Here is a 23,374-nt window from a genome sequence, read left to right as displayed (position 1 = left end):
TATGTCTAAACTTTCCCCCTGGATAGGCGTCACGGGCCGCTCCCGCGGGCGCCGTGCGGAGCGAGAGGGGCCCTCGGGCGCCGCCACGCCACCTCTCCTCGGCCCCGCTCCGCCGTTGACCCGGCGCCTCTCCCCTTCTCCGTACAACAAAATGACGGCCCTCAGTGTGCAAGGTAAGCCAAAAGCCCGCCCAACCGTGACGAAGGCTGCCCGCAGCCAACTGCCGCAGAGGACCGTCCAGCTAGTGACGCTTCCATTGGGCGGGCGCCGCGCTCGCGCCTGCAGCCGCGCACGGCTGTGCCGGGGCGTATGTGTCGCTGGGGAGGGCAGCGGCCGCAGCCGTCGGCGGGGCCGCCGCCATGGACGCAGGTGGGTGGTGGCGGCGGCGGCCCCTTCCCGCGCCGCGGTGGGGGGAGAGCGGCTGCTTTCCCCCTCAGGTAGGCTGTGGCCCGGTGTAGTGGGCCGTTCGAGGCCTGCGGTTTCCTGTGGCGGCCCAGGCCCGTGCGGCGCGGCCTCCCTCGGCGCTCTGAGGTGCGGTCCCTGCCCGGCTGGCGGCGGTGGGAGAAGTCACCGCTCCCCGGCATGGGAAATGGCGTCCCGGGCCTTGCGGAGCCCTCAGGGGCTCGTCCGCCTCTCCTGCGGGGTGCTCGGGACCGTGGCTCCGTGACTGGCCGCCCTCAGGGCGGAGGCGGGAAGGAGCCCCCTCAGCAGGGAGGTGAATCCCTCCCGCCCTTCCCGGCTGGCGTTTGCCGTCGTTCCTAAAAAGTGTTGAGTTTTTCCGCGTTGCTTGGCGGCCTGACACGGACGGGGCAGCCCGGGAAGCGAATCAGAGGGTGGAAGCAGTGGTACAGGGCAGATGGCCCTGTGCTTCACTCCCAAGGCGCTGCGGCTGCCTTCGGCTTGTGGAGGGTTAAGGTGACTCGGCTGCTCATCGTGACCACTCATACCTGTACTGAGACTGCCAGCAAAACCCTTTGTGATAGAGATGTTTTCCTACACGGGGAGAAAAAAAAGTGTGGTGGCGCTTGGGTTGGGGCAGCCAAGAGGGCCAACCGTGTTCTGGGTGCCTCAAGCACTGCATTGGAGCCGGTCGAGGGAGGTGATTGTCCTGGTCTACTCTGCGTTGGTGCGGCCTTGCCCTGAGTACTGTGTGCAGTTTTGGGCGCCACAGTATAGTAACGATATAAACCTACTAGAGAGTGTCCAGAGGAGGGCCACGAAGTTGGTGAAGGGTTTAGAGGAGAAACCGTACGAGGAGCGGCCAAAGTCCCTTGGTTTGTTCAGCCTGGAGAAGAGGAGACAGAGGGGAGACCTCATCGCGGTCTGCAGCTTTCCCACAAGAGGAGGAGGAGGAGGAAAAGGCTCTGTTCTCTTCTCTCTGGTGACAAAAGATCAGATCCGAGGGAACGGCAGGAAGATGTGCCAGGGGAGGTTTAGGTTGGATATTAGGAAAAGGTTCTTCACCCAGAGGGTGGTGGAGCACTGGAACAGGCCCCACAGGAAGGCAGTCACGGCACCAAGCCTGACACTATTCAAGACACACTTGGACAGTGCCCTCAGAGACATGGTGTGAATTTTGGAGTTGTCCTGTGCAGGGACAGGAGTTGGACTCCATGATCCTTGTGGGTCCTTTCCAACTAAGGACATTCTCTGATTCTAGCCTTCCCGTAGTAACAGCTTTCATCCACCCTTTGCAGACATAAGTGTTGTTCCATAATAACGAACATTTTCCTGTAGGGCTGGATCTCATCTTTGCAAAGAGGAGGTTGGTCTCTGGGCTTTGGAGCAATGACAGCTCAAGCCCCTTTGTGTCCAAGCACTGCTCCTGAGACGATCGGAGACCTGACAGGCAGACTTTGAACCGTTTGCTCTAGGCCTCCAAGAAGGCACCACTCTCCAGTTGACTGACCTCCCTAGCTGTCTCTTTACTCCTTGTTGCTTAGATAAGCGGGGTTTGTCTTGTTTGAAAGAGCTTAGCGGAAAGAAAAGACTTAATCTTTCTTCTGCAAAGGCCAGAAATAGGGATTCAGGCTGTTCTTCGGTTATCTGTTTTCTAGGCATTTTTCAGCAATGAGCTTTACTAACAGAGTAAATTTACCTTCTGACTCTTTTTTGAAACATCCTATATCCAGTAGTCTTCCTCCTCTCTGCTGTCTTGGGTGATATACCTTTATCAGCTGAGGTAGATGATCGTCTGCCCCATTTCTGATTCTTTTGTGGCGGTGTTAATTGGAGGCTGAAGGACTCCTGGAAAATGTCTCTAAGCCGTTGCAGATGTGCTGCCTGAGGAGTGTTACTGTGTCGGAGGGAGAGGCCTCACTAAGAGACTTGGGGGAATCCCATAAAGCAATTTGGGAAGGGAGATATTGCAAAGCCTGGTTTTCCTTCAGTGTGATGCTCCAAATCTCTGCTTCAGTATTTTGTATAAAAAGTTTTTTGACAAAACATCTAAGCTGTGCAGGCAAACTATAACCAAGATGATTGATGCTGGAGTGAACATCAGCTGTTTTGCTGTGCAAGCCACAGGGAAAATCACTTGCCGTATTTCTATTGGAGTCATCAAAGTTTTGACTCATTATTTGTTTCCCAAAGTTGATAGAAAAACAAAGAGCTTTGGTTTTGGTAAAGCAGGTAAAGTTAGTGGCTGTCAAGGACTTGATACTTGCCGTAAGCACATATCTTGCCTTCAGCACATTTGCAAACTGACATCACCAGTCAGGGCCTGCTCCCCGGTGCCTGGCAGTGCTTCTGTGTTTGCTTATGTGGAGCTTATTACAAGTTTGGATAATGTTTTTAGCTCAGCTTTTTCATTGTACAGCTTAAGAATATAAGAAGGGAGGCAAGATTTCACCCTCTACCCTAATTCTGTGTATTGAGATGGTTTTCCTTGGTCTATGTCAAGATCATGCTATATAGTTTTCCAGTAACCTTGCAGGTACACGTGTTAGTAAACTGATACTGAAAGTCGCTGATACTGCAGGCGTGTGCTGGGTGTGTCGAGGGTTGGTACTTTGTGCTTCATACAAGTCAGGCTTTTGTGATGTGGCCTGTTATCTTATAACTGAGTAGATCTAACCACGTGCACAAAAGTGGAGGAGAACTCAAGCGTTCAGGCTTAATGCTGGTATTTATGCTGTTTTAGTTTGAATGCCTTTACCTAGGTTGTTTACTATAGGTGTTTTCTCTAGTGGCGCATACAAAGATTTGCCTTTTCTGTCAGGGCTTTCTAGGGAGGGTGTGGGATGAGAAGGTGTTCTGGGACACTACAGCAGACGCCATAGAAGGAGTGCCCGTGGGGCAGAGATCCAGCCAACCTGGCATCATTCACAGCATGCACAGGGTCTTGGAAAGTGAGGCCACCTTTCTGAGGGTGTGCTTTGTGGGGCTGAAACTCTTGGCTTTTTAACTATAAATCCACTGTGCATGGAAAGAAGTTGAATGATCGTATTTGGTGTGCACGCAGCTTCTCTGCAGGGGCTGCTGCTCTACTGTCCTGGATGCTCACAGGTCAGTATTTAAAATAGATTGAGGGATTCTTGAAGGTGAGTGCTGACTGAGAAATTTGTTGATGTCACCTGACCTTTGCAGCTCTGAAAGGAGCATTTTCAAATAGGATTTCTGCTTGGTGAATTTCCAGTTTTATATATTTTTGGACCCTTTGCCTCTAACCCTAAGGGGGCTCCTGTGCAAGCTGGGACATGCTTTGTACCTCTGCCTGAACTGTTTGGGTCCCACTTGCTCATATTTAACTGGGCAACAGCAAAATGGATGTAGTTTTTAAAAAGTGCCAGAGCATGTGAAGGTGTTTTTAAAGGAAACACTTAGCGGCTTCAAGCCTTGTGGGGAGTTTATTGCTCCCATTATAAAATTATCAATACTAAGTGAAGCAATCACTTGAATTTTCCTCCCTGTGAAGGTGACAGCTTAACTCCTGCATTTTGTGGTCGTGCCTTTTCAGATGGTGACAAGTATTTTCTTCCAGAAAACCAATATATATGCTAATGTCTGACTGCATCTTTCAGATGCACAGCTGGGCCTACAGGACCTTTGCGCAGAGCCCAGATGTCAGGCATTCAGCTGAAGGACTGCAAGTCTGGGACTCTTCTTCCAAATGTGCAGTGTCATGGTACTTCCAGTTTGCATGTGCTGAATTCCCTGAATATGCAGCTGGTCCAGGTGGCAGCCTGGGAATCCCTCCTGCCTGCTTACGCCTTCCTCTCCTAGCTTTCATTGGAGGGGAAGGACACCAGCAGCCCCCTTCCAGCAGATCCTTGCCATGAAGCTGCCAGTTGCAAATCCTGACCTTGCTAAGATCCTGGTGCCTTGTGAAATGTGGAGCTGCAGAGAGGCAGACATCTGAGAAGGCAAAGAAGTGTTGCTAAGAAGGGGAAAGAGGGATGGTGGGTACTTTGATAGTTTCTATGTAGCATTCTTGTTTCAGTCATTTTATTTAAGCTATCTGAGACTTTTGACAGAGAGCTGGATTCATGGCAAGCTTGAGAACTGAGAAAATAAACCACAAAATATTCCTTGGAGCTTTAAAACCTAACCAAGAACTTCAGTTTTTATGTTAAGATCGTATCTGGTAATGCACTGAATTTTAAAAAATCCTGACAACTAGCCTTCCTTTGAGCTATCAGAATAAACTTGTAATGTCTCATCCAAAAGGAAAACTTCTGAAAATTAAGGGAGAAAGTAGAAAGTGATGCAGACTTGAAAACATCTGCAGAAGCCACGTTGCTTTCTTCTCTGGAAAGAAATCTCCAACACTGAGCAAGAAAGGCGTGAAAGCAAGCCAAGCTATTAAGTAAAAATAAACACAGAAAGCATAGGCTGCTGGGGATTTGTGAAGTTTGGCTAGTATTATGTTAAAGAAATTCTTAATTTCACTGCTAACGTTTGTTAGAGGAAAAGACTGCATTCATTCACTGGCACTTTTCTGTGCAAGCAGAATTGCTTTGCTGTTGAGAAGTTAGGTCGCAGGACAGGAAAAGGAACGTGTGGCCCATGCTATCCTAAATGTGCCTGAAACAGTCTATAGACTAATCCACACAATGCTTTAACATGCTTTAAATCTTTTGGGTTAGGGTTTGGTCCAGAGTCTAATTCAAAATGTTACTTAGGAGCCAATTTTCATCCCTATTGCCGGGGGTTCCTGCTTAAACAGTAGTTGGTCTTCATGATGGTATCCTGCTGCTGCTACTTACGTATTTTCTTTGACATTTGGAATTGGAATTTCAGGTCAGAGAGCCCAGGGGCAGAAGGCTGATGAGGTACCTACAGGAGGCCAAAATGTCTTGCGTAGCTTGTTTGCCCAAGCACAATGTCCTAGATGTCCTGAATGTCTGGAAGGAGGGGGAGCAGAACCTTGTGGTGACTTCCTGGAGCTATTGTTGATGCAAATCAGCCAAGTTGTTATTTACTGGTGCTCCAGATGATGCTTTGGAACGCTAAGCAGGGAATGATTGGGAGGAAAGCTCATCTACAAACTACATGTGAGGAGGGTGAGCTCTGTTATGTAGGCGGCACCAGAGAAGAGCAGCAGACAGCTCTCCTGGAAAGCAAAAAGTGAGGTGTGCACCACAGAGGATAGTGGCTTTCGTAGAAAATGGTACTGAGGGAGCTTGTGGTCATTTAGTCTGTTGCCTTGTTTTAAACTATGTAGTGTTATGCAGCTTTTATTGCATTTCCTATGATGTTTTCAGTAGTCACTTAAACAGTTACAGAACAGCCTGGCTTAGTTCTGCTTTAGATTTTATAGGTGGTTTGTTAAAGAATTGACACCTACAAAATCAGATGGTTCATTTCCAGGGTTCCCAGACCACTTTAAAGTGCCTTATTTCCAAGTACAGAGCTGGAGCACAGTTCATCCAGCCCTCCTTTTCCCTCCCCATTGTCCGTGCCTTTTGCATGAAAGCTTAAGCTGCCCTGATCCAAGGGCAGCCTGTGCTGCTGAGTTGTTCTGTAGTGGTCGTGTAAGAGGAGGTGGGTATCTAGACACTGATGGATGCTGTGCTGTGAAGGGAGCCAGTAAAATAGGCGTAAGATTTTCCTGTCGCCTGTGAACAAGAACATCTCTGCACAGCTCTGCGTTCCTCTGATTTTATTGCAACATCTGTAAAGGCAGCGCTGTTCCTTGAGCTGTAGTCTGTTTTCAGTGCAGGTGATGACTTCTCCTGGATACATTGTCTCTCGAGGAGGGACTGACTTTTGGAGCAAGGTTTAGTTCCTATCTTAATGCAATCTGTGCTTTTTGTGTTCCACCACCAAAAATTATATTCTCTGGAAGAAGGATTTTAATCGCTTTGCTCACTTGAAAAGAGGACCGTGACATTGTTGCTGATAACTGTTCTAGCGTGCACGATGGTGCCTGTCCTGGGAAGTAGAGTGCAGCTGTTGGATGAAATCCTATATGTTTTCTTGACTGTTTTCTGCACTGGACAGAACCTGGAGCTGACCTAACCTGGAAATCCCTCTGCTTTTCTGCTTGTGGAGCAGCCAGGGCTGTGTCAGCTTTCTGTGCCTTCCAGAGTTGGTGGTTGAAAGGGGAGCTGCACTGTTTCTTCCCAGCTAGAGGCAGGTGCTCTGGGTGTGTAAGTTGCTGGTCTAGAGCAGCTCTGATTCTATAGTTTTGTATGATTTTTAAAACATACCTGTGAAAGGTATGTAATTTCTTCTTTCTCTTTCCAGCTACTCTTACCTATGACACTCTCAGGTTCGAATATGAAGATTTCCCTGAGACCAAAGAACCTGTTTGGATCCTTGGCCGGAAATACAGTGTTTTTACAGGTATTTTGCATGCATGGTGCTTTATGCTCTAATGGTCCAGAGGACTTTATTAGTGCCGTACTTTGCTTTCTGAGTAGCAAGGTGACTGCAAACCTTAAGCACATCACAGAGTGTGTCTGTTTGCTGGCAGAGCGTGCAGAGTGTTAAGTGCCATGCCTCTCTGTCTGGCCATCTCTGTAGACTCTAGAATATTTTTGTGCAGAAAGTTACTATTTAGTACTTACTAGGACTTGTGTCATGAGGCCAGGGTGGTTGAGGCAAGGGGATAGCTCAGGAAAAGGCAAGAAAATGGTTTACTGCTTCATAATTTGCCTATGGCCATGGCATCTTTGGGTTGATTGCAGCTATTTCGGGGGGAAAAAAGAAAGTTTCTTCTGCACAGTGGCACTGCCCTGTTCCTCAGCCAGATTTTGCCTCCCTGAGCACACAGACTGAATGAGGAGCAGAATGCTGTTGTCATTAGGGAAGGTGGGTGAGAGACGGATTTAGCTGTGTTTGGTGCTACCCTCATTTGTGTACCTTTCGATGCTGAAAAATTTTCAGAGAAAGAAGAGATCCTGTTGGATGTGACCTCTCGGCTTTGGTTCACCTACAGAAAGAACTTCCCTGCTATCGGTACGTACTGTGGATAAGTCTAAATATATCCTGGAAATTATAATCTGGCTATCTCTACCTAATAAAACAGTCCCCACAAGCATAACATTAATTCACTTCTGATTATAGGAATCTGAAGTGCACTTCATTTAATTGATAGGATAGATTTTTTATCTGATAATGAGAATTCCTCATGCCCTTGGGTATGAGGGATAACCAGTGATTTTAAAAAAGGCACAAGAATGAGTCTGGGAAGCCCACCTAGAAATATTTCTTGCTTGAGCAACACGGGAAGATTTTTGTACTTCATGTTCATTAAGTCCTACATAAGTCTGACATGAAATGTTATTTAATTACGCTTTGGGGCTTGAAGTGGATTAAAGACATGAAAGCTAGAGAGATGATACAGAAGTTACTGCCTTTTTGCGTCTGCTCTGGACTATGGGGAGGTTTTGTTTGTGTGGGGGTTTTTTTAAATGCCTGACGTGGCTGTTACATGCAGGAACTGTAGTCATATGGGGAACATTTCCCAGTGAACTCAAAGGAGAACATCTTGGTTCCTTAAGCTATTTTGCGTGGTCATTTCTGTGGTGTGGTTTGGTGTACTGGGTGGAAGGGGTATGAGAGGAGATCTGAGAGCAGATAAATGAGATTCCAAGCCCCATCTATGTCCTTACTGGCAGTGTGATCCCCAGCAGCTGACAGGGAAAATGGCTCATGTTTTGAAAAGAGGCTTCTTGGTAGCTGGTCCTTCTGGCTTGTTCTGTTCTGTCAGTACTGGGAAACCCTTTGCCTGACAAGGTATGAGACATCTTTGATGCAGTTTAATCCCTTTAAATTCATGTTTGTGAGCCATAGTTAAACATGTGTTTGAAGTTGAAGGGTTAGCATGTGTTTAACTATGCCTCACAAACAAGATTGAGGCTTCTGTGTGAGTTATTAAAGGGTCGGGGGGTGGGAAGAAATCCCATTTTCTGAGTCATTTCCCATTTACAGTATAGATACAGTTTACAAGTTGTACAGTAAACCTTTTCCGTTTTCAGTCTTTCTTCTCCCAGTCGTCCCTTTTATTGTCAGCCACTTCTCTCTGTGCTTGCCTGCTTAAATATTGTAAGCTTTTCAGAGGGTAAGGGGAATGTCTTATGCTAATTTTGTAAAGCATTATCAATTTTGGTGTTGTATATGTTATAAATTGCTGGCAAAATTATAGAAGATAGCTGCTGACCATCCAGAACTTGATTAAATAGTTCTCTTGGGTGATTTTTTTTCCTCTCTTTGCTTTTTGCACCAAGTAGTTGCATGGATCCAAAAGAATAAAACAACATTACAAAGAAACTACTTCTACCAGCTGTGCAAATGCACAGCTGACTGCATGCTTGTAAGACAGCTCACTTGCTGTGGTCACTAAACTTTTTATCTATGCAGCTTGTAATAATAGCCAGAGCTTCAGTGGAGGAGCAGCAGTTTCCTTCTCACGTTCTGTCAGGGAAATGCTTCCAGCCTTGAGCCCTTTGTCTCAGAGTTTCCAGTGTGAGCTAATATCCAGCTTATTCTCCAATATTACGTAGGATGTGGGGGTTTTTTGTTGCTGGGGTGGGGTTTTTCTTGGCCTATGTTGTTCACTTTGGAATCTCATCCAGTCATAGCTGCTTATGATGTGGGAATTCCTTGGGATTGATATATTTTGCATTAAATAAATCATCTTCTCAAGGTGAGGATTACAAGAAGTCACCTGTAACAAGCACCTTGTGTAGAAACATATCTCTGAATGAGGCTGGGAGTCTGCAACTGAGCTCAAGGGCTGTTGTGCTCCTGAGAAATTCAGCTCTCTTTCTAGTTTAGTTGTTTGGGTTTCCCTTAGAAGTTTTTTTCCCCTTTCAGTTGGTATTAGAGGGTTTTCTTTGTGTGTTTTTAAGGGCTGCCATGAAGTTATTCACTGATAACTACATTTTTGTTTCTCAGCCTTGGGTATGTGAGCTAAGGTAGTACGTATTCCCTGCCTGATTTCCTGGGTAAACCTGTTACCTGTGCACACTTCAGTGCTTTCATTTCTTCTCCCTCTTGGCACTGTTTTACTATTCATTACTTATTTTCTGTCCTCGTTTACAGGAGGAACAGGTCCCACATCTGATACTGGCTGGGGCTGTATGTTGCGGTGTGGCCAGATGATCTTTGCTCAGGCCTTGGTCTGCAGGCATTTGGGAAGAGGTAAACCAGTGCACAGCCCATACTGACTTCCAGGGCTATGCGGTCCCCACAAGTGCAGTACTTGTTAGGACAGCAGATAACACAGGCGCAGCTGGGAGTTGCTGAGGGCTCTATAATACTTTCTTCAGCCTTCTCAAGTTCAGGGCTATTGAGAGAACAGTCTGCTGGAAACCCTCCAGCAGGTTTTTCCCTGCTGTCTACAACTCTACATAGATAGATATAGTTGTCCAAGCCTTAAAACAAAGCAGAGCCCTGTAACATGCTAGTGAAATCCACTGAAGCCAAGCACATACTAGATTTTTCTTGAAGGGTTTTTTATATAGCTGAAGTTCAGAACAACTTAGTAGATCAATACTTGTTTATAGGTCAGTTTTGTTACAAAGCCTTCACTTACTAGTGTAGTCTCCTCTCTCTGAATACTTCTGTTCTTTTGCTTGACCTATGCTTGGTCTCTAAGCAGCTGTACCAGATAGTTTTTCTGACAGTTGTTGTTGGCCTTTGAATTTGTTGAGGGGTGATTTTTGTAGTGAGGTCACCTGTTTTTTCCCAGAATATGTAGCTCATGCCTGTTAATGAGAAATTGTAACCCTATTTCCCATCTGTGGCATAGAGGTACAATTTGTGTTTTCTGGGTTTTTTTGTTTATTTGCTTTTCTGCGGGTGATATTCCTTTATCCCAGCTGTAAGAATGCTTACTTTTCTTTTAAAACTAATCCTTTAGTGTTGGGAATGCCTCAGATGCCTAGTAGTAAGAGAGTGATGTGAAAATCAGGTCAGTCGATTGATGCACAGGGAAGAGAATTGTAGCTCGCAGCCTCTAATTGCTAATAAATATCATGTTTTGTTTCATATATCTCCTTGTCTGTCTTAGACTGGAGGTGGATAAAAGGGAAGAAGCAGGTGGATAATTACTTCAATGTTCTTAATGCCTTCATTGACAAAAAAGACAGCTACTACTCCATTCACCAGATAGGTAAGAGTCTGGGTGCTGAAGAGTGTGGAGATATTCAGTCTGGGTTCCCCATAAGTGTAGAACATCACTCTGTGTTTTACTAGCTTAGCCAAAAAAAAAAAAAAAAAAAAAAGAGTGGTCGGGTAGTACATGGTACTACACTGCTTGTTTTCTGATGTGATGTAAAACTACCACTCTTTATTATGGATTATGATGGATTGTTTCTTCTTGACTCCATTAAGGCCATCAGGTTTGCCTAATGCTTTAGGTTATATTCAGCTTCACTTCCCATATCCTAGCTAGCCTAGCTAAGGTGAGAGGAGCGCATGTGGTTGCTGTTCTCACTAGGACCTTGTAACATGAGAATATTGCTGACCAAAGATATTCTCAGAAGTAGCAAATGGACTAAGGAAGGATCTCGCTTTGATATAAACTTCCCTGGCAAATAAAAGAGAAGCAGCCTGTTTCAGTTTTTCTTTTAGGGTGTTAAGGCACCTATAACTTCAGTGAACAGAACTTCAGATTACAGGGGTGGTCGGGTAATCAAACACTGTCAGTAAAATTTCTTCTGAGGTGACATTGCCTTTTGAACTTTTGTGTTATTGCATTTTGGGGAAAGGATTTGCTTTACAATCCTTCAGGACATGCTGCTTTCTCCCACCTACACTAAGATACCCCATGAAAGGGTAGATTCTGCTGGCTCAGAAACATTTCCAAGTGAGATTTCTTCCCTATTGTATACAAACTCTGTTTAGGAAGGAATGCAGTGTAGACGAAATTATTTGCTAAATTATTTTCTTTTTTTTTTTCTTGTGATGCAGCCCAGATGGGAGTTGGAGAGGGAAAATCCATAGGTCAGTGGTATGGACCAAACACAGTCGCACAAGTGCTCAAGTAAGCGCTGCTTTTTCCCTTTATATCTTTTGAACCACACAGTGGGGTCATTTGGTTTGCAGTACCTCCTCACACGTTTCTGCCCATTGACTGAAGAGCAACTGTATGTTTTAATGCTGTTAGCCGGCACCCTGCTTGACCTTGTTGACCTGCTTGGGCAGGAACTTGAAAGGAGCCCTTCTGTTATTCAGATGCTGGCAGGATATGAGAGAAAACATATTTCAAGTTGAGGACAACCCCCAAAATTCTCTCTCCATGTCCCAGAAGTAAGGTGCTTGGCACTAGAACTGAGTGCAATAATCTGCAGCAAACCAGAAGCAAGTGTCAGGGCAGATGATTGTTGCCGTTGTTTGGATCTCTGCTGGTGTCTGAGTTGCCTCTGCTGACCTGACAACAGTGTTGTCATTACCAGAAAGCTGCCAGCGAGCCACCAAGTCACTAATGCATCAGTAGAGGAAAGCATTAATATTTGCTGCCTGGGTTCCATGGTGCCAGGCTGAGGCTCAGAGTGGTGCTGGAGCACAGGCTGCTTTTAATAACCAGGACACACTCTATTTCAAGCAACATTCTCCCTCCTGTCAACATTATTCCCTCACTTTGATTAGATGAGCAGGTAGCACCCTGAAATAGGCTAGGATTGCCTAAAAGCAGCTTTCCCGGGTCAGACCATATGCCATATTAGCCCAGGAGCTGGTGTAGGTGATCAGGAGATATGTAGGGAAAGTAAAAGTAATCTTTTAAATTTATTATTGTTTATTTTTTATGCTGTCTAGTTTCCTGGTAGCCAGCAGTTATGGGATTTGAGTTGGAGATTGTATCAGGGCTCTTTGTAGCTGCTAAGGGACAAATTCCCAGGTGTGGTCCCATTTGCAATCTTGTTTATTCTTCTGGCCCTAATAACTAGTGGCAATGAAGTCTACAACTCTGATACATGTATAAAAGCATACTTTACAGCATAATTGATGAAAACCAATCTTTCCTAATCCAGTTTCTCCTCTTCGGTACACCACCGTCTTTATCTTATAGTTGTAACTATTCCTTGCTTACTTTATTTTTTTTCCTTTCCTTTAGAAAACTTGCAACTTTTGATACATGGAGTTCACTGGCAGTCCATATAGCCATGGACAACACTGTAGTGATGGAAGAAATCCGTAAGTATCACATAGAGGTAGAATGTGGTATGTCCTCTGGCAGCAAGAAGTCAGAAAAAAACTGGAGAGCATATAGTAGTACAATACAACTAGTGTGAAGTAAATGTTTTGTCTTAAAGCTGTGGCCAAGCATGCTAATACCAGATGAGAATTGCTGTTCTGGGGCAAGGAATCCCCTTGTTTTGACTTTTGCTTCATCTGATAGAACCTCTGACGTAGCACTGTGGCCCCTGGATCTGGAGAGAAGGTCTGCTAGACCTTCAGACAATAGGTGGGAGCTGCTTGGAAGGTAGTGTCAAACTTGTTTATGGCCACGGGTAGCAAGCAGTAAATGGCTGCTTTCCCTCTCTTATAATGGGGTAGGAGTGTCTCTGCTATTAGGCAGAGTAAGAAAAGTACAACAGATCACTGAAGAGGAAAATGAACAAAATTGGCAGGGGAGGGAGAAGGGAATCCATCTCTGGAGTGGATCTCTCATCATCTTTTAGGCAGTGCTCACTGGTTGTTTCTCTCTTTTTCTTTTTTTTTTTTTCTTTTTTTTGGTGTATCCTGATGATAGGATGGCTCTGGAGGCTGAGCAGCTGTTCTGCGATGTGTTCACCCCTAGCATGCTTTCTCAGGCTGCAGTGCCACAGTAACCAAAGTTGAATACCTGTATTGCTGGTTGCTGCAGTCCTGCGTGATCCTGGCCACAGAGGCCTTTCCCTTGTTTGCTTTAGACTAACTTGTGAGGCAGTGTGCTTACACAGCACAAAACCATGCAATGTTTTCTGCCAGGTTAGTGTACTGAAACGGCACATAGAATGGTCCAGTGAGTGCTGGAACTGGTTCGAGGTTACAGGTGAGATCATGGCAGCGATCATTTAGGCTGGCTTTGGCTGCCACGGAGCCAAAATCACTTAACAGGCAATTTATCCCTGGAGTGCAGGACAGTCACTTTACAAAGTCACATCTCTTACCAGGTAGTCTCAACTGAGAGGTGAAGAAATGCAGGATCTGATTGAGAAGTGCCTGTCTAACCTTAGGTATACGTAGTCTTGTGAAGGTATGTGCTGATGCCTTGGCTTAAACAAGGGCCAATGTGAAAACAGAAATTGGATTTATCTTTCATCTTTAGCCTGACAACGTTACTTCTAGAACTGAAGCATGCTGGCTGCGAGGCTTGGGTAGGCTGCAGGCTGTTGTCTGTGTGGCACTGACTGTTCAGCACTGACGCTGTTTTGAGTAACATGTTTGTACAGCTTGTAATGCACAGGGGGTGTTTGTTTATTTTCCTCAAATGTGAATCATAATGTCCCTGTTCAGGGCCTGAAAGTCACTGTATGAGTGGGTCTGATGTGTTATATGTCTGTAGGTATGTGTTTTACATCTTATGCCCAAAACATCTGTCAATAGTGAAGCATTCAGAAGTTAATGCTGCTTCATACATCTGGTAAATTCGGTCACCAATACTGTTTAGGCTAAGGTTCGTAGGAAGTGCCTTTTGCTACAGCAGTGAACAAACATCCATCTTTATCCCTTCTGAGTCAGTGTTTTCTATCAGAAAGGGGCTCTTAATTGGGCATTGGAGGATCCTGTGCATCAGAAAGGTGGTGAGAAACCAAGACAGTAAAGCCAGTACCTGACAGCAGCAGCCACAGCAGGAGAGATGTTGTGTCAAATCTGTTGGAATATATCTGCAGTAAATGGTTTGGATCCAGCTGGGAAGTTTTAGGCAGGTCCTGCTGTGCTGTGGCACAGTAGTGCTGCAAAGCCTGCCAAAACAGCAAGGTGAATTTAATCTGTGCCGTGCTGCCTACTGCTTAAACTTGAGTTAAATATGTCTATACAGGATTGCCAGTTGCTTTTCCTGATGAGGAAAGCTGCAGTGACACCCCATTCAGCAACAGCCCTGGCTTGGCAGCTGATTTCAGATCATCAAACCAGGCAGGCTACTGCAATTAAAAAAAAATGATCTCTACTGTCTTAACAGGGTAAATCAATACGAGTAATGACTTTCAATTTTCTCAGGACCTCTGGGAATTATAATAGGTCTGCACATGAGAGACGCTGACATACACCTTCTCCCTCTTTGAGGGACAGTATAGGGAGCAACTGAAAACTCTTCAGTGCAGGTTGGCTCTCATACTGAGGCTTTCCATCAAAGTCCTATTTCTTCTGACTTTGGGTGTAATGTTGTTCAGCTGGGTTCGAAGCTCTTAGTGAGCAAACACCCTGCTGAAAAGGCTGGTGATGAAGGTGTTTACATTGTGCCCTAACTGCTAGAGTGTCCTGGCATTCAACTTAGGCCAGCAATAAATTAAATGAGCCTCTGGCATTTTGTCTAATTGCCTTGGCTTCATGACTAAAGTGATGTGGGTTTCTTTGGGGTTTGGATTTTTTCTTCACACACCCAGCAAGTAATGAAATTGGCCAGTGAGACAGGTAGGCTTGGAGATGTTTCTGTACCAGAATTTACATAATCTGGTTGCATTACAGGCTGGCTGTATGTTCATCAGGTCTCTAGAATGAGGATGCACAGTGCTTACATCATGTGTGTGCCCTGAGGAGTTTTACTGACCCATATCTTACAGGCAAAGCTTACACTGAAATTGCAGAGTTTAATGATCATCCTGCTTTAGGTCTCTAAAGTAGCGTCTGAATGATCCCCAATCAAATCTGTGAAGGCTTTAGTAAACTTTAGGAAAATTACAACTACTCTAGACAGACACCATGTTTGTGTCTCGTTACAGTGCTAATCACAGGTGATTATTTCCTGTGTTAAGCCATAACACTTCTCATTCAGTTCAACTGTCTTCTTATCCTCCATGAACTACTCTGGAGTTGAACACTCATGATTTTTCTCTTTCTGCCTACACGCTTTCTAAATTCAGGACTCTTGCCTGACCTCCTAATCAACTCGTTCAACCTGTTGGCAAAGGTTACTGCTTAGCTGCTCATCTGCTTGAAAAATTTGCACTTTAACAGCCCACAGATGGTGGCTGCTGGTACAGCATGCTTTGGCATAATCTTGATGTAAGCTTAGTCATCTAAGGTGAGCCCTACCAGAAGCCCTGCAGGGAGTACATACATCACATGATCCCAGCACTGGACCTCGTTAAGCTTTTCTTTTTATTAAGTGCTGTAGGCTTTTAAGTAAACAGCAATTGTTGATCAGAGCTCGAATAGTATTACTCAAGGTCTAGAACCAGAGATATTTCTGATGCCTTCTGCTCATGTTCCCTTTCTGTAGGGCGGTTGTGCCAGTCCAACTTCCCGTGTGCTGGAGCTGCAGCATGCCCTGCTGTGGAGTCAGACGTACTCTATAACGGGTACCCAGAGGAAGCGGGGGTTAGAGATAGGCTCTCACTGTGGAAACCATTGGTGCTGCTGATACCTCTCCGCCTTGGGCTCACAGAGATCAATGAAGCCTATATTGAAACACTAAAGGTAGGGGACCTGGAGCTGAATTCTTGGTGTTCTTGGATGCTTAAGGACCCTGTTGTGAATTAAGTCATTTCTGGAATTTGGTTTTGGGGCAAAAATACTCAGAAATAATTGTCCTATTTCCAAAAGAAAAATGTGTTTAGAGACAGCCCTTGTCAGGTGTCAGGACATGGGTTCTTGCAGGCTTTAGTCAGGAAAACGTTGTGGGGCTTTTGGAGGGTTGTGGTTTTTGGTGTTTGGGGTTTTTTTTGAGGACCTTACTTCACAACTTAATTTCAGTCCTTCTTTGTGTTTACATGGTACCAATCTGCTGGAGCATTTGTTCAGCACAACTGTACTGTGCTTGGAGGCAACCTGAGCATTAATGAATGAAGTGTTGCAAACCCCCTGTGGCTCTGATGCTAGAGCTTGTACTACAGACTGAGGCTAGAATTTGGCTGATGGTTGCAATGTGGATTATCAGGAGGCTGCAGAATTTAGGGTGTGCAGAGTATATGCACAAGACAGGGTGCACACTGTACTAAGGCTAGCAAGCTCTGAGCTGCGTGGGTAAGAGCTCCAAATTCATGCAAAGTTACTTGCCCTTAACTTAGTAGATGTTGCCTGGATACTGCAGCTGAATAAGGAACTTCAACCGTTTCCTGAATTGTTTCCTCCTGAGAGTACTGTTGCAACCTGATGACAGCTCCAGGGTGTCTTGCCACTGACTGCAGCAGAGCCAGGACTCCCCCAGACTGGGTCCTGCAGTAGCGCAGCTTCTTCCATTTGGTCCACCTGTGTGTTCTTGTCAGCAGTTAAAGGTGTTTTTGAGCTGCCTCTGTGTTCCGTGAAGTCCTTATGTTGCAGCCTGCAGCCTTCCTGGCAGACTTTCTCTGCAGAAATGGCTGTTTCTGCTGATTTTCAGTGTCCCTGTCTTTCTTTCCCACTGCGTTTTTAGATGTTTGCCTTTGTTGCCACCTGCTGTCTCACTGTCTGTCAGCTGTGTGTTTTCTGTATTGCTTTTCCAGCACTGCTTCATGATGCCCCAGTCCCTGGGAGTGATCGGAGGGAAACCAAACAGTGCTCACTACTTCATTGGCTATGTAGGTGAGTGCCCAGAGTACTGCAGAGACTTTCCAAGCATCTCTCCCCTACTAGAAAATGCTTTTGGAGCGGTACAGCTCTCCTGCTTGGTCTGTGGTGCATGCTGCAGGGTTATTCTTTCCTGCTGGAAGTGTGGAAGGTTGCTGCAGACTGAACCTATTTTTGAGGACCTCAGTGATACAGCTTTGAACAGTGGCCATAGTACAGGCTGTAAACTTACACTGCATAATGCTAAATTCTGTCTGCAAAGAGGTGTGCATAGAGACTTCTTCCTATGTTCTGAGCTGACCTCCCTGTAGGGGCTTGGCTGGATTTAACTGTCCTTTAATTGTCCCCTTCCTGAAACCCTACAAACTGTTGTCCTCTTACTCTCCTCCTTCCCTCTTATTTTCTCCCTCTGCCTGAGACCTCAATCTGGTTGTGCTTTGGATTTCTGGGGCTGACTTGAGCTTACACAGGATCCTAGAAGGCATGTGCAGGAACAATATCCAAATACTGCCCGTGCCTTGAGCCCAGCATGTCACGGGCACTGTGGTTCTGCTGGCAGCTGGCTCTTTGCCTGGATGAGAAGCATTTGGGAAAGTGCTAGCTGAAAGCAAGTCACCCCTATAGAATTAGGTTCCTTTGTGGGGTTTTGAGAGCTGGCTCTGTCATCAGTCTTCCTCCTCTTTGTATCTCACCGTTTCCTTCTCAGAATACCAGCTTCTGGCATGGTTCTTCCTCTTCATGTCTCCTTGCCTGTCTGTCCAGGTGAGGAACTCATTTACCTGGATCCCCACACTACGCAGCCTGCGGTGGAGCCCAATGACAGCGGCTGTCTCCCTGATGAAAGCTTCCACTGCCAGCACCCTCCCTGCAGAATGAGCATTGCTGACCTTGACCCCTCCATTGCGGTGGTGCGTTCCTGCTGCTTGTTTCCAATCACCAGAAGGAGCAGTGTTGTGGTCCCTCTGTTTCACAGCTGTCCCTTTCCCCAGGGAGCCAGCAAAGGCAGTGGTGACTGGTTGGGTACTCTGTAGGCATGCTGTGCTCTGGGCAAGTGCTGCCATGGGTTTCAGTAACATTGGTAAAGGAGCTCCTTGTGCAGGAAGTGGTTTGGTACAGGGAAGTCCCCCTTGCATGGCAATTAAATGTCATTCCTCGTGGGGCAGTATCCTTCTCTCATGTTTAGTTTGGGCTTTGACTCCTGCCTTTTGATGGGCAGATCTGAATCCATTCCTGAATCCATATTATGATTCAGTGTGGCTTGTTTTCTGTTGAACCTGAGATGCCTGCCCTTTGTTTCCCTGTGGGTTGTTTCTGCCATTTTCTTTCTGCAATAGAGTGGACCAGCTTCCACCACTTGGATAGTCTGGTCGCATCAAGTGTACGGGGAGCGTTCAGTTTAACGGGGCAGTGTAAGCCACAGTTTAAAAGCAAGGCAGTTAAATGGTGTGAGTGCTTGCAGTCCTGGTCATGTTGCTTGGTGTTAATACAAGGCCTTAAGACTGAAATGATCAACCTACAATACATAATTTTTTTTTCAGGGCTTTTTCTGCAACACAGAGGAGGACTTCAATGATTGGTGCCAGCAAATCAAAAAGGTTTGTGTTTATATCACCAGGGAAAGGAGTATATGATATTGTCCGTTTTCCAAACTGCTGCACAGAGAGCGTGTTCTCTGCAGCGTCATCCCATTTTGAGACATAAGAAAATAGTTTATTAAACTACCAAAAAGAGCATAGCGCTGAAATTCTGCTGGTGGTGCAAGTCAAAGATCTGAGAAATGTTTTTTCAGCTGTGGTGAAGTCCCAACAGATTGTTATTACCCCTTAAAAACCCAGTGCACTGTGAGTACAGAGTTGTTGGTTCTCATGGCTCTGCCCTTGCTCCACAGCTGTCCCTGGTAAGAGGAGCGCTGCCAATGTTTGAACTGGTCGAACGCCAGCCATCGCATTTCTCCAATCCCGATGTCCTGAATCTCACACCAGGTGAGGCCATGTAGGGAGGTTAAAGCCAAAGGTCAAGCTGGTCCCTTTGGTTTTCTGGAAATTGTGTGGAATTGCATGGTGGCTTCTAATATGTTCCTGTTCCATCTGGAGTTTGCTCTGGAGCTCTTAGGTCAATTGCTCTAGTTCTTTGGCTTTCAACTAGTGGTTCACAGATCCCACAGTGTCTCAGGATCATTTTTAGAGTGAGTCTGTGAATGGTGATGGTTACTGAGGGGAAGAAAAAACAAGTTCATAGGCTATCACAGCAGTGTGAATCTGATTTGTAAAGGGGTGCTTGGAGGGATCAAGAGTCCATTGAAAAGGCTGAACACTGAGTTTCTAGGTAATGAAAATGGTCAAAGACAGGGCTGGTCAAACTTAGTTCCAGCATAAGGCACTTATTTCCCGGGCATGTGCCACTACCAGTGGAAAAAGGAACGAGTACTGGGCAGTATCTTGGCTGTCAGGCTCCGCTTATCATGTTAATAATGTGCACAAACATTGCAGGAGATAAAGAGCCATTGACAGCTTCTGCCAAGAGGAGTGAGTATGCGTGGACAAACTTACCCTGTCACCAGGCATTGGACTGTGTCCTGTCACTTGCATCCTGCACCCTGTGCTTCCTTGCTATGTCCCTCTCTCCTTAGCATGAGCTTCGAAAGCCTTCCTTATCTCACTGTCCTTTCCTGTAAGAATGCTTTATTCTCTTAAATTATCAATTGCTCCTTGCTGTAATTAAATTGTCCCTAACTGCTGCCTTTCTTACTCTTAAAAATGCTTTTGTAATGGGCTACTTGTCATTTTACTTCTCCCTCTTCCCAGGCTTATAGAGCCTCTCCCATCTGCTGTAGCTATTCTGTTTCTCTTACAGTTCTACCCCTCATTGGAAGGATTAATCATGAATGTCCAGCCCCCAGCCAGCTGGGTTCTTTGCTCTGTTACTGAAGTGAAGGGGGCTGCTCCTCTGAGGAGCACCTCTTGGAAGCTGTGCTGCCAGCACTTCTGGGCACTGCAGTTTGATCAAGAACAGTGACATTAGGCATTTGCACGTGCTACTGGGGGATTAAAGCTTGTCACAAAATGTTTGGGGGGAGGTCTGCAGCCTTGCACTTCTCCTCGGTTGCTAACCATCAGTTATTGCAGTTAGCTTTTGGCCGACGCTTCTCCCAAGTCCAGCGTGTACTTTCTTGAAGTCTGAGTTTAATGTAGGTTTCTCCCTTTATTTCCCCAGTTTGCCCACACTTTTTCACCTGAACTTGCCCTATGGTAAAGTTGCTTCCCCTTAGGTATGTGCTCCCTCCTCGCCATAGAGTTGGAAGGATGGACAGGAGGGATCAAGTACATTACCCTTCCTCACAAAGTGAGGAAGTACTAGTTGCTTTTGGGAGAGTGTTTGTTGTGTAATTACATTCCCCAGTAGTTGGATCAAAGGCAGCTATAGCAGAAAGCAAGTTTCTAGTGCATGGCGGGGCAAAAAATGTTCCTGTATCTTAACTGAACCAGAAATCTTCATGGGTGTTAGTCCAGACCTGGGCCAGTTCTCCTATTTTGCGCCCCCTGAGGCAGAACTGTCTCCTGCTAATGCAGAGCTGCTGCACAGGAACATTGTACAAAACAATCACAGCACAGAGTTGCGCCGCCACCATGTTGGGATCTGTAAAACGTGCACCTTTTGCGCACCATATCATTCTCTCCAGTGCACTTTCCGTGCTATTGATACATGCTGTTTCTCACCCCTCCTTAGAGCCTTCACTCAGGTGCGTCATAGAGTCTCTTGGAACTTGGGGCCCCTGACACTCAAATTCTACTGCCCTCCAGCTGCTGGTCTCGCTGATGCAGAGCAGTCAGTGCGTCCCATAAAGGTAGTGCTTTCTTTTTTTCTTGCAGACTCCTCCGATGCCGACAGATTGGAAAGGTTCTTTGACTCAGAAGATGAAGACTTCGAAATTCTATCCCTTTGAAAACAAATAGGAAACTGACTGCAAATTTGTGCTATGTGTGGGGAGAAGGGGGGAGGGAAGCTCCTTCGAGAGCCTGGGGCTACCGGTTTTCATAGGCGCTTGCTGCCATCCCCGCCTCTTGTCCATCCTGGCATTCTGTGCAGCCTCTGAGCAGAGCGTGCATTGTCTGCATTGGGATGAAGAACCAAGTGGGTGTTACAGCCTTACTGGCTGGAGTCAGAATTTTTCAGCAGAAGACAGTGGCTGGAAGTGGATGCACTGGTGCTTAGGAGCTCAAAGCCTATCTGTTACATCAGCAGGTCAGTTGGCCTTCTGGGGGAGGCATAGAAATTGTTAGAGCACTAAATCGTTACATGGAGACTCCCCTCTGAAGCTTAAATAGAGCTACCCGTCATTTAGCAGGTGAAATGTACAGTTAATTCCTTGAGCGGCTTCTCTTCTCACTGGCCAACTTGGACTGCAGCTCACAAGCAAATTAACAGCAGGCGTGTTCCAACAAGACAGCTGTGAAGCCCCTGGAGTCCAGGTGGCCGGGCTTCCATGAACAGTACAACTCCTGTTCATGTTTTGCAGTACACGGGGCTTCCTCACAGGTGTAGTACCCCTCTCCACATCCTATGGAAAGGACGTTGAGGGAACTTCTAAGTGACTGGTAATTCAATAAGTGGAAGGCTGTCTGGGAAAGCGTGGAGCAGACCTGTGCTGCTGGGGAGGACCATCTCTATCTCAGTTTAAATAACAGCAGAAAGAATGGAAGGAGAATAGAAAATATGCATGCTCTTGCTTGGTGAGTTGATAAAGCATTTGCGCTGCTACAATGGATTAATCTCTACAGCAAGTACCTTCAGGAATGCTGCTTTAGGCAGAAAACTGGATTCCATAGCCCTGGAAGAGAAAAAAGTCCATAGCTGGGAGAGGTGAAATGGGACAAATGAGATCTGCCAGTGGTGTGCCTGTGCCCCAGCGTGCTGGCATGGCATCTGGGCAATTTATCCTGTCGGCACCAAAAATGCGAGCTATAGAATTCCTGAAGGTATTCTTGGTGGGTTGTTCAGCAGTTTCTCCAACTACTCCTGTTAGACATTCCCTTTCCAAATCAGAAAGGGTGCCTGAAGGTGAAGTAGGGTTTCTAGCTGCATTGTCATTACCTTTTGTCTTCTGCCAGCTTCCCCTCTCTGCAGAGTATGCACAAAGGTACTGTAGGAACTAACCCAGAGAAACCCATTTCAAGTAATCATCCCAAAGAGGGCAGTAAAGGCAGAATGCTTTGAGGAGGTCCAATTATACTGGAAATTTTAACTACTTTAAGTTGATAGCTCTGCCTAGGGCCCTTCCCCACACAGAATTCAGAGAGAGTAGAGCTGTCTTAATGCAAACTGCAACAGAAGTCGCTGAAGTAGTTTCCTTAGTGCATGCTGTGGATTGCAAACCTGTTTACAAGGCTTTGTTTTGTACATTTAGGATTGGAACCTGTCAGTTGATGCTTTTATGCCCAAGGATGGTGACAGCTGGCTAGAAATGACCTATTTCCCCCATGACTGACCTACTGATGCTTTAACTGTCCCTGTGCTATCCAAAAGCAGAGGTTTGAACTGGGAACCACAATGCTTCTGTCACTAAATTATTATTTGCTGCTTTCTGCCTGCTTCTCTTCTCTTGTAGTTAGGGGAAGAGGCAGCAGAGGAAGTGGGGCTGTGCTCCATTCATCTGCTTTCAATTTGTATCTGAATAAACAGATCTAAAGTCTTTGCCTGTCTTAATGTTCTTGCACACGAATTGAAGGTTGTAGTGGGTGGTATCTAGTAACCCTGCAGTGCGGCTGGGAATGCTGTTGAAACAATTGCAGTTTTTACCCTTTTAGGGCAATGAAGGCAGATGAAAGCAAAAGCTGAGCTATGTGCAATGGTAACTTTATCTTCTTTTTGGTGTATCCAGTAGAATAGAGGCTGGCTGCTTGGGACTGCCAAGCTGTTGTTCCTGCCCCAGAGGGTGAGCACTTGCAGACATGCTGGCAGAAAAGGAAAAAAACACTTCCATAGCAATTCTGCTACTTGAATTTTAAGTTGTATGAATGTGGAGCAACAAGACAATACTTGAAGGCTGTGCCTGCTGAGCAGCGCAGCATCTCTCTGCTTCTAAAACTGTGTAAGCCCTTCCCAGACTGGACATGCTTTTTTTGTGAGTCTCTGCCATGCGTACTTTGAGGTAGAGGAGAAGGAGCCAAGAAGAGGCTCAAAAGTAGGTAGAAAGTGAAATTTGTTTCCTTTAAGATTGTGTGCCCGCTGTTTACCTCTTTAACAGATAGGTCTTCATAACTTCAGTTTTCAGGTAGCCTTTTAAACCCCA

General features: G+C 45.8%; 1 protein-coding gene across 4 annotated transcripts; it reads left to right on the top strand.

Annotated features, from left to right (window-relative positions):
- The first annotated feature begins 1 nt into the window (after position 1).
- ATG4B (autophagy related 4B cysteine peptidase) lies at positions 2-22,776 on the top strand. 4 transcript variants are annotated; one of them, XM_075099609.1, is made up of 13 exons: positions 2-173; positions 6,691-6,789; positions 7,333-7,404; positions 9,493-9,591; positions 10,463-10,564; positions 11,365-11,437; positions 12,509-12,588; positions 15,821-16,017; positions 17,022-17,100; positions 17,848-17,993; positions 18,624-18,680; positions 18,974-19,067; positions 20,955-22,776. In XM_075099609.1, exons 1-13 carry the CDS (start codon positions 2-4, stop codon positions 21,026-21,028), a joined length of 1,344 nt encoding a protein of 447 aa, XP_074955710.1. In that variant the 3' UTR covers positions 21,029-22,776. The 4 variants fall into 4 exon arrangements, with proteins under 4 accessions (XP_074955710.1, XP_074955713.1, XP_074955711.1 ...); XM_075099612.1 differs by lacking the exon at positions 2-173 and adding an exon at positions 253-437; XM_075099610.1 differs by lacking the exon at positions 2-173 and adding an exon at positions 256-369.
- Positions 22,777-23,374: the final 598 nt, after the last annotated feature.

Source organism: Phalacrocorax aristotelis, chromosome 7, assembly GCF_949628215.1.
Source record: "Phalacrocorax aristotelis chromosome 7, bGulAri2.1, whole genome shotgun sequence".
Taxonomy (NCBI): domain Eukaryota; kingdom Metazoa; phylum Chordata; class Aves; order Suliformes; family Phalacrocoracidae; genus Phalacrocorax; species Phalacrocorax aristotelis.
Note: the sequence above shows the minus strand (reverse complement) of the source record. Positions and strands in the feature narration are given on the sequence as shown.

Coding starts and splice junctions, on each gene's coding strand:
- ATG4B (XM_075099609.1), top strand. CDS start 2: ATGTCTAAACTTTCCCCCTGGATAGGCGTCACGGGCCGCTCCCGCGGG. Junction 7,405..9,492: donor AAAGAACTTCCCTGCTATCG/GTACGTACTGTG, acceptor CCTCGTTTACAG/GAGGAACAGGTCCCACATCT. Junction 11,438..12,508: donor ACAGTCGCACAAGTGCTCAA/GTAAGCGCTGCT, acceptor CCTTTCCTTTAG/AAAACTTGCAACTTTTGATA.